We start from the raw sequence: 11,431 nt of genomic DNA, 5'->3' as shown, positions 1-11,431 counted from the left end.
TCCAAATGGACTCTGATGGTGTGCTAAGGAGAAATTAGAGGCATGATTAAGAGTGGACACAAGGCAAAGTCTATTCAGAAATGTGTCCTTTGTTGCAATTCTTTCTTTTATTTTTCTTTCTCTCCACCAAGGTGAGGAAACTTCCTGATTGGTTAGGGTCTTTCTTTGAGGAGCCTGTGGATTTTCTCTGCCTACATCGACCCAGTCTAGTCCAGCAAGATGCATGTTAGGGTAATTGGTGATTATATTGAAAGTTGTGTGGATATAGTCTCTGTTATAAACCAGTAACCTGTCCAGTATGTTCTCTGCCTCTCGCCCCAGAACAGTAGGCTGCAGCCTCCCCTCATCCCCAAGTTGTATAAGTGACAGTAAAACACTAAAAAATGTGTTGTACTGGCAATAGACACAACAAAAATATAAACAGCAATAATGTGTAGTTTGTGAACTTTAATGTTAAATTGCATGATTTTTTTTTTTTTACACACATCAGATACATTGTTAATATTTACATCGAACATAACTCAAAATCCCTAAAAACAAATAAAACAAAAACAGGTTAAACTGTTGAACTTTCTTTCATTATTTCAGTCAAAAGAGCTTATAATCTTAATATTTATTTGGGTTTTACTCTTCCACAAATGCGCAATGAAAGTCAAAAGAAATGTGATGTAGGCTTCCTTTACTGTATATGAATATTGTAAATTGTAAAAAAAAAAAAAAAAGAAGAAAAAAAAAAAGAAAAACAATAGTAATAAAACAAAATGTTACAGTTTTACAAAACACAAATCAAAAGGTTAAAACAAATATGGCAATCATTGTCAGGACATCAAAAAGGAACAGAGTAAAAATGTATATTTTTTTTATAGATGTAAAGCCCAATTTCTAGCATATTATATAGTATGTAGTAGTACTTATCAATGATAATAATAATAATAATCTTAATAATAATAATAATAATAATAAAAAGGAAGGATCTCTTGAAGACTAAATGTGTCACAAAAAGACAAAGATGTGTGTAAGTGTCTTTTCTCACAGCAGGTACAGCGATAACAAACTCCTTCAGTGGTTCAAACCAGATACCACTGCTTAAACTAAATGCTAGCACACATATCAAGCCATTGCAAGACAACAAGGTGAGCACAGGAGAAAGTCTCACAAGTTTTACTCTATTCCATTTACCATCACCATTAAGAGTAAACACTAAATTACCTTCAACACCTCAAGGGTTTTTTTTCACATCGATCACAAACACAAGTATTTTCTTTTCTTTATTTTTTTTCCAAACGTACATCTGACATGGCAAAAAATGTGAACTTTCAGTTTATGCTAATTTTCTGTGTCTAGAGGACTTGCGTGTAGGAGGCGGTATCCTGAAATTGGCTCGTCAAGCATGTTAGCTTATGTATGGTCTGAAAGTAACAGTGTAAAATGGACTATGAAAATAGGTGGAGTGCTATCATATATAACTGAGTATTGTCTAAAAAAATACAGTAGCAAGCTTTTATCTTCGGTTCCTTAGATTGATTTAAACTTATTTAGGTTATAATAGTACAAATCATATTTAAAAAATATTTAAATATGTTAAGTGGGTGGGCTGTCCTTGAAAAAGCCTTTTCACTTTATCCATGATTTTTTTTTTTCCAGGACAACCCAAGCATGTGATTGTCTTCACCTTTTACCCGTACCAGTTAGTTGATAACTCTGAACGAAAACAACCCAGAGGCCAAAGAATATTTGGTCCAACTGTGGCCCACATTTGCAGATTTTTATGGACCATATTTGACCTTGACTGACTTCATTCATTCAGGAATGACCCTGCCTGCCTCAAATCTACCTCAAGTTTACTTTATGTGATCCAGGGGTCAGGTTTGTCTTGACATTTGAGCACGATATTTACTATAACCCATACTAAGCCCGGCTCATGATTTGCGGGCCATATCTGTCCTACACAATACTTGGTAGAGCCTTAGGTGACAAAAAGTCATCCAAATTAGGCCCAAATGCATCTGCTATCTGGGGATGGACCCATGAAGTAATGAACCTCAAACCAACCGCTGAACACACTTTCATATAAAGATATGAATAATACAGCATATGGTAAAAGGATAATGTAAACTGGGAAAGCGTAGCAAGTTGCCAATCAAGTATGTTTTTATTTCCCTTCAGACCATTTTAATGTAATTGCTAGCATGAAAGCAAATGGACAAAAAATCCAAGCAAAACTATGTCTTTGGCAACTACTGGTAGATGACAATGAAAATAACAGTAGCCTGAAGGGAAGGATAATGAGACATGGAGAGTGAGCAGAAAGTAGGTACTGTTGGATCTCGAGCCCTTTGTTTTTCTTCTTAGCTTATGAGGATAACATTCTCTTCTAACAGTCCAAAATAGCCAGTCAAACTTCATAACAGCAAAGCAATTATGAAAAGTAATGAAGGATCCAGCTGAAAGACTGCCAATTCACCTCTTCACATAACAACCCAGTCATTAACCGTCATTAAAGGGGTAGTCCATGTCATTACAGATTGATAATTAGTTTTACAAATTAATTGGCATTTCTTATATTTTTTTTAGTCCACCAGTAAACACCTGATCACACATACATTATAGTATATGACTTTCAAAGAAGCAAGCATATGATTGACAGACAAACAGAATACAAACAAAAGAATCACATTGCTATAAAAGGTCACTACCACTGTGGGAAATGTAAAAAAAAAATAGAGAAAACATTTTGAGTGGCATATTCTGTACAGACAGTTGGCAAAACCCAAAATATTCAAAGGTGAGGAGGCAATAAAAAGCAAACAGGATGAGTGGGCACATGTGAAGGGTAAAGGATTGAGTGGTGGAAGAGAGTAGCTGGTGGCGAGGATGCTAACATCACGAGATAACTGGGGTCCTATAGCTTCAGTGGAGCAAGCAGCACACAATACACAAGGGATTGAGGGACGCTTTCATATGGCAGGGGGAAGCCCACAAGTGTTTTAAGCCTATAGAGGAAACAGAAGCAAGATGGGGATAGATGCACATCTGTTCAGCAGAGCTTTGTTTTTCATGAAGCATTTGTGGCACTATCATGTTGCCTCTCGCTGAGATAATAGTTACGTGGCATGTCACACAGATTGCTCCTTTGGGAACGTGAATGGAGCTCGAGGGCCGTGGGTGGGGAAGCTCGTGTTGGAGTACATGGGCTCGTTGGAGGGGTGCTGAGTGTAAGGGTGCTGAGGCAGGAAAGTAACAGGAGGGTAAGCAGGAGCAGGCTGAGACTCGGGGAATTGTTCCATGTTGCAGACACGTTGGTAGCTCATATATTCAGCTGGGTTCAAAGGCTCTTCTGGATGCCTCCCAGAGTCCTGTGTGGAGATGGAAAAAAGAAGAAAATACTGCAGGGTCACAAAGTTTTTGATGAGAGTTGACTGAGCGACTTCACAGTAATACAGTACAATACACAGCAGAGCAGCGTCTTTTGAAGTATTCAAGCATTTTATGTCTTTAAATGATTTGGCCATGTCACACTTCCGCCATGTCACATATGCACAACACAACTTTTTTGCGCCGAGGGCCCTATATTCATGAATCACAAAGCTGCAGATCCTTTATTGTAGAAAAATACAGAAATAAAATATCTTTCAATTGCAAAATATTAGGGTCACATACAGGAAAAGATAAGAGTTATCACATTTTAAATTCAAAATTTTATTCTTGATGTTTTTTTCCTCAACATTTTCTCAACCACCTTCACAAGATTTAATTATGCAGTGTCAAAATCTAAAAATAGTCTGTCTGTAGTTTAAAAACTCTCCATAACATGGTTCAAACCTCATTGACTCTAACTTACAAAATTATATTTATGTTAATAATCAGTGAGCCACTGATTTCACAGACCAAGACAAATTATTTATGCTGTTATTGTCTTATACAGTATTTCTTTAAAAATAAATATCTACACAGAACAGCATGAAGTGTTTTGGTGTTGTAGTCTATCCTGCTTTTGTCAGTTTTTATGAAACAAAAGCAACCATTATTCTGATGTTACATGATGTTGTCAGAGGGGTCTGATTGTTCATCTGCTCTTTACAATGAAATGCTCTAAGTGCTACTTGAAAGCTTATAATGGCACTAAGATCTCTGATAGAGCAGCAAGTCCGCCTTCTCAGCATGTCAGTCACTTTGTTATGCTTGAACTGGGAATTTGGCTCAAACTTCGGAGTCGATGAGTTAGAATCAACAAATTCAGCTGGCAGAAAAGATGCAACTTTGGTATTTATTTTGTATTAAATGATAATTTAATTAGCACTTTTTTTAGGTTCATCCTCATTATAAGCATCATTGATAGTGAATAAATGTGTTGTGTATGTACTTCACACTTTAATATCTGCATAAATGCGATTTCCCGACAGAAAAGGCAATTATACACCTACTTGTGGGTGACATTGACAGGTTAGATTTACCTCACTGAATATTCTGCATTACCATCAGCAATGCCTTTACTAAATTAAATTGTGCGCCAACATGTGATTTGGTAGGTGGGAAGTCAAGTTTCAAACATCATAATTGTGTTTCGCTGTTACATTTGTTGACACTCCTTCCCAGAGTGCTCCCTGTCCAATTCAACAGATCTGTTTTTTTTTTTTTTTTTTTTTAAGTAGCACAAACAGACGAAGCCATAAACTCACCAAAGTACATCACAGAAACTGAATTACCTTAGTGGCAGTGTAACGTTACCAGTCATGAATATAGTGCCCTCAGCACTGAACTGTTTTGGGGGACTCTGAGAAATTAAATTTCTAGCTTTTTAAAGAACGATAATTGAAGGTTCCCAAATTGAAATCACTGAAAACCTTAAGCAGCTCTAAATTGAATAGTGCTTTTAAAAGAATTACTTGGATGTGCTTGGAAATGAAGCGATTATAATAAAAATGAAATGAGGTGGTGAATAGAAGACATGCAAAACAAAACAAAATGATAAGAATGATAGTGAAAATGCAACTTACGAATAATCGTCAAGCATCTCTACATCTACGAAAACGATGATCCCAACTCTGTAAATATTGTGGTGGAGCAACAAAACCAGAAACAGACTTAAACCTGCCTACAAATCATTGCATTCATCAAAACAAAGTATACAATTATGGATGACTCCATTACACAAAAAGCTAGCCCAGCAGAATAAATCAATAAACAAAAATAATACAATAATATAAATATAGTAAAATGGATAAAACACAAGGTACACATCAAGGAACTGTTAACAAGCAGGCAACCAGCACAATGACACAAAAAAAAAATTCAAACCTCTGTATTGCTACATGTATGATATTTTGAGAGACAAAAGATGCTGTAATAGTAAAGCAAGGGGGAGCTGTTAATGGTGACAGTGTGAGAACTAAGCTTGTGTGAAGGTGAACTGGATTTTTCACAGCGTAAGACATGCAAGTAAACCCCTCTTGACACACATGCGGCAGACATTGACAGAAGCGTCTGAAAAGCTTATTTGTTTCAGGTCAGTATCAAGGACCACTGAAGATGTTAAGAAAACTTTCTACTTTGTCACGTTATTAATTTCTTTTGTGTGCAGAAAAGACCTTGGTGATGTCAAGCAAAATTAAAAGCAGCAGTCTGAGGAGCAGTCTTTCCATCTTAAAGGTTTGTCTCAAGACATTTGGGATTTAGATTTGAAACTTTAGCAGACTGCTGCAGAAAAAGTCTGATTCAATGTTAGGTATTGTCCCTTTGAAGAAAAATACACCCTGCCTAATTCAAATACACTCTCGTACAAGTAAAAACCATGAATTCTCACATTCTAAGTTTGTGGACTGAATAAATAAAAGATTATTTGATTAAAAGAAAAAAATCCCCTCTTGCCGATGCGGGCAGTCTATCCTTCAAGCCCGGGTCCTCTACCAGAGGCCTGGGAGCTTGAGGGTCCTGCAGTATCTTAGCTGTTCCTAGGACTGCGCTCTTCTGGACAGAGATCTCCGATGTTGTTCCTGGGATCTGCTGGAGCCACTCGCCTAGCTTGGGAGTACCTAGTGCTCCGGTTACCACTGGGACCAGTGTTACCTTCACCCTCCAAATCTTTTCAAGCTCTTCTCTGAGCCTTTGGTACTTATCTAGCTTCACATATTCCTTCTTCCTGATGTTGCTGTCATTCGTGATCATTACAGCAACATCAGGAAGATGGAACATGTGAAGCTTGAGAAGTACAGGGGGGGCGGGGGGCTCAGAAAAGAGCTCAGAGAAGAGTTATATACCATGCAGTAATTTGACATTCTTTCTTACAAAGAATATTAAGTTAGCATGCAGATAACAACTGGAAACTACTAATCTGGTTATTTTGTACATTTAAAGTATGACCAACAAAAAGATTAAGTAAATTAAATCAAAATGTAACAAATTAAAAATGGAAACATAAGTGGATGAGAATGGATGGAAGGATGGATGATGGGTGGAAAACATTGTGGTATGTATTTTATTATTGTATTAATTGTCTTAATTTAGCTATTTATTTATTTAAATATGTGTCAGTTAAAAATGTGTCACAGCAAACACCCTGTAAAATTGTTTTTGCACCTCCATATATTTAAAAAAAAGAAGAAAAACTCCACCCAGGCAGTCTTTTTTCCCTGTTTTTGTTTGAGCTGCATTATCCATCCACAAATTCATGCTTCATGCTTGGTCTGCACCTGTCATCAGGCGTACGCGCTGCACAGGTCACCAGTCTATCTCAGGGCTAACACAAAGAGACAGCCATTCACTCTTATGTCCACACCTTCAGCCAATTTAGAATCATCATTAAACCTCTGCATGTCTTTGGAAGACACAAAGTTCCAAACGTGCAAAAAAACAAAAAACAAAATGCACTCTTGCTACGATAAATCAGACTTTTTTTTGTCTCTGTTCCAGACATTCTAGAATTGGTGTTCAATTATAAAAAAAGACTATTTAATTAGCAGAACATTGGAAGAGCCAGGCTTTGATGCTTGTATTTTGAATTTTAAAATATCACTGCAGTTTGTAGATTAAATGACTCAAATGCAGGATACCAACAAAAATCGAACCTTTATTAAAGGCAGCAAACAGAACATCAAATCCAACTGGACCGGACTTTTTATACGCATAAGGTAATCAGGGAAACTCAAAGCAAGACAAAAGAGACAACTGACTATTAAAGTACAACATTAATTGACAAGAGGATTCAACAAAACACAGTGACATGAAAACACTAAAATGATAAAAACACAAGGGAAGCTAGGATGAAGAACTTAAAGCACAAAACAAAACAATGAAAATCACACAACAGACCTAACCAAAGATTTCAAATATTACAAATGATCAGACTTATTGTGGAATACAAGGAAATCAAGACATGAATGTTAAACACTGACTCAAGATTAAATCAAACTGGTGGCAACAGTAAAACAGACACACACAGACACACACTTTTTTTTGTTAAATTCATGCTATTTTTTTTTTTTTTAACTTAATGGTGACTCTGAACAGAGGCCAGTTTGAAAGCATCTTTTCTGTAGCTAACAAATTCCAGAGTTCCATTAAACTGCTGGGCAGTGAGCCCAGGAGTTTTGATGATTTAGGACAATTGCCTATCTGAAGCTGTGTAATTATTTTTGAAGGGAAATTAAATGCAAAGGTCATTTATGGAAAAGACTTTTTTGGAATTAAGATTTAAAGGAGTACAAGACAAGACATTTTTATCAGCCTACTTATCAGTGTTATTTCCCCAATCAAAGTGTGTTTAAATAAGGAATGGCCATTACTCGAGGTATTTACTGCCCACAAGAAATGAAAAAATAAAGCTGACTGAGTCCTGTCTGAAAAATGTGATCCTGAACATTACAATTAAACGTTCACTAACAAGATATTTAATAAGCTCACACTTAACATTAGCTTAGATTATTCTTTATTTTTAATTACTATACTTCCCTATAGTTTCCATATATCATAAATGAGCACACAATTCCTTTAAACCACTCTAAAAAATTTTGACTTTTAGCAATGGTTAAACAATTAATAATAAAATAATATTGGAGGAACTCAATATTTCAATAACGTCACTGGGTTTTTAAAAAAATATATCTTAAATACATTAACCAGAAACTTTTGAGTGTACAGCTCAAAATTTAGATGTACAGCTTATAGGTAATAGTTGTAAATGTTATGAAAAAATATATCTCAGTATTAATATAGAATAAGTTAACAGTGAGTTGAGACACAATGTGTTTATTTAAATTATATCTCTTTGGTAATTTAACTGTTGTGCATTTGTTGCTTAAGTCTTAAGTCTGTATACATTATTAAGGCAGCGATAAGGGTCACACATAGACACAGAAAGTCTATAAATGAAACAAGGTTGTTCTCAAACACTGAAAATGCATTTAAGCTTAATATAGATGACAGAGGACAACTGAAAACCTTCAACATACCAATGCTCTTCTTTCTTTCTGTCATGTGAGCAGAAGCAGATTGAACATTTGATGACACAGAGATAGTCCATCTGCAGTTAAATGTAGCTTTCCCTTCACTAGATCTGATCATGAACTGAGATTGTACTATTGTCCCTTATTTCAGGCCACCATGATTAATTTTATCTTCACTAAACCATCTGTGACTTAATTTGACGTTTTTATTACAGTTTGTAGTTAATAAATGTACCTTGAATTGCACTGGCTGGGTGAATTTATTTTGATAGCACAACCTTGTTGGCAGACAATATAATAAGTGTTCAATTTTGTTATTATTTTTTGTTAAAAACCTCATCCTGCTATTTATATAGGATATTCATCTTCCATTTTATAGTACACATGAATAGTATAGCGCAGTGCGTTTCCTTCTAAAAAGCTCCATTTGCTGGATATAAAAAGTGTTACACTGAACATTACAACCTTAAAGTAGGCTTGAAGTAGAATGTGTATGTTTTCCTTCTTATAAATAAAAAATAAAGACATTTCTTGGAGATGTTTCACATTAAAAGTCGACATGCTTTGTTTCGGAGAGCGCTGCACATTGCACCATCAGTCACCATTGATCCATGGTTTCACAAATTACACATCTTACTCGTTCCAGCATTTAATTGAAGAGTAATTGGATTTATTGACCCTTGTGGTTTGATTTATTCCCATGTTGCTCAGCATCTGTGCTTCAGGCCATGTTCACTCCAAAATAAAAGATTTGTCAAAAGTCCGTAATTCAACACAGTAATATAGCTGATATTTATGGTTTTGTGGAGCTCACTTAAACTTCCAGTATCATTTTATTCCACTTGAGGAAAAAAAGAAAAACAACCACAGCCTGCCTACCAGCGCTGGTTTTATCTAGCATCAGTATCCAGACAGCTAAGGCCAGAAAGAAGAACAAGAAGACAACAGCAAGCGCATAAGATGCCCTATTCTATCTAAACCTAATAAACATAAACTACATCAACAAACACAAAAGGTCAAATTAAGTGGATATTTTTAAAAAGGAGCATCAATAACTTTGACAGTATGGTTCCGTTCAAACAAACAGTATGAAAACAATATAAAAGGCTAATTGTGTTACCAGTTTCACAGTGTTTTGGAGGATCTGGATAAAATTCAAAAAGCATTTGAAATGTAAAACTTCAAAAGACATTTAAATTATTTTACTCTGTAATTGGATTATACTCATAGTAAAGTCAGATTAAAGAAAAGAAAAAAGAAGCTTTAGGATTTTCTTCTAACTTTGTTTAAATGTAAAGCAAAAGCGCACAAAAAGAACCATCACCTGTGCATACTTAAAAAATGAAAGCTAATCTAAATGAAATCTGATTCACCTTGAAGTCATTTTAAGTACGGGTATATAAAGAGTAGATAACATAACCTTGGAGAATGATGGTACAAATAAGTTTTCACATCTGATAATGTAATAGCTCTGTCAAAGCCAGCGGATGCTAGAAAAATACAATCAGGCTGTGATTAACAGTTCGCTGATTTATTTCACTGATTACTTCTAAATCACAGGCCAAAGGTGAACTGCACAGGCAGAAAATGAAATGATAATGTTGTCACCCTGGATATAAACTAGTGGTTGAGTCTCTGGCTCAGCAAGCACAGATTTTATTGAATGGTGTAACCCCGTGACTGGAGCCAGCCCAGACAAGGCTTATTACAAACAGGGAATGTCAACAGGCATTTCCCCAGAGAAGTTAATGTTGGAACAGTGTGCCATCCGTTATAGAGCTGCTGACTGAACGTGTTACATAAACTAACAGAAGAAGTAAATCAATAAACATTAATTTTTCTGCTTTGTCTCAGAACTGTGGAATGTGAATGTTGAACAGATCCAATAATCTGTTTCCATCAGATACCAGTTTTCAGATACTGTCATCTACTGTTTTTGCCCAGTGCTGGAAAAATGTGTTGACTTCTAGTTTTGTAAAAATGTTATTATTATGATTACACATTTCTAACACTAAAAATGGTAATCCTTTGCGGTTTTGTTTAATCATTCAGGTTTACCTGTTTTAACAGTTTTTAAACCCTCAGCCATAAAAGGCTGATGAGGTGTTGTCATCACCCCTCTGGGCAGGCAGGCGGTAAGGGTCTAAGTTTTGAAGTTTTATGAAAATCTTGTGAATGCAATAACTCGAGAAGAAAGACACCCAGGGTTTTCAAAATGATACCCTCAGTGTGTCCACTAAAAATCAAGGGTGAGTCAGAGTCTCAGTGACCTCGACCTAACCCACTAAACAGTGGGCGTCAGATAGATGTGCAGATCATGTCTACATTGGGTCCGTTGGTCCATGACCAATTTGGGACATCTATACGATGTCCAAACTAAGTCCAGAAGATGTCCAACCATGAAACAACTTTAAAGTCAGTATGATGCTCAACACTTGAACTTTGGACTTAATTTAAGTTAATTTTTCTGGAAATCATCTGGACGTCTATGACAGGTGCAAGAAATTTACATGATTAATGATTAATATCAATATTGTTGTTATCAACATAATACATTTGAATATGGGTTATGTATAAAAAAGTACATATGGGTATTATTTGGGGGGTTATTTTACATTTTGCTGTTTTTCTTCTACTGCTTTCTTTTATTTCAATTATTCAAATTGTTTGTTTGTAACCAGTTTAAAAATGTCATTTATTAAAATGTGTTGAAATATTAAAAACATTGAAATCCATGTTAAAATATAAAATAAAAATGTTTAAAATATTTAGAAAAATGTTAGACTTCCTTTTAAAAGGAATATGATATGTTTAACAAGTTTAAAAGAGCATTTGCATTATATTTGGTTAATTTTTACAAGTATCCTGTTGTATTGTGAAGACCTTTCTAAGAGGAAGTAAATGTGGTTGTGATCAGTAGCAAGACTGAGAGAAGTTGTGATGGAATGTACGAGAAGATTGTGCAAGTGTGTATGAACTGGATTATCTGC

The 11,431-nt window shown here is 35.4% G+C and overlaps 1 protein-coding gene across 7 annotated transcripts in view; it reads right to left on the bottom strand.

Moving 5' to 3' along the window:
• Nucleotides 1-432: 432 nt before the first annotated feature.
• Nucleotides 433-11,431, bottom strand: part of nectin1b (nectin cell adhesion molecule 1b) — a 151,141-nt gene continuing 140,142 nt past the window's right edge. For 4 of the 7 annotated variants that reach the window (XM_005455082.4, XM_005455086.4, XM_005455083.4 and 1 more), the window contains one exon: nt 433-3,356. In XM_005455082.4, the coding sequence (XP_005455139.1) occupies nt 3,117-3,356 (240 nt within the window). In that variant the 3' untranslated portion in view covers nt 433-3,116. The remainder of the gene's footprint in view (nt 3,357-11,431) is intronic. The other 3 variants (XM_005455084.4, XM_005455088.4, XM_019367723.2) reach the window with 1 other exon arrangement.

The sequence above is a fragment of the Oreochromis niloticus genome, linkage group LG14, assembly GCF_001858045.2.
Source record: "Oreochromis niloticus isolate F11D_XX linkage group LG14, O_niloticus_UMD_NMBU, whole genome shotgun sequence".
In the NCBI taxonomy this organism is placed as follows: domain Eukaryota; kingdom Metazoa; phylum Chordata; class Actinopteri; order Cichliformes; family Cichlidae; genus Oreochromis; species Oreochromis niloticus.
The sequence above is the reverse complement of the archived record's forward strand: the minus strand, read 5'-3'. Positions and strand labels throughout refer to the sequence as shown.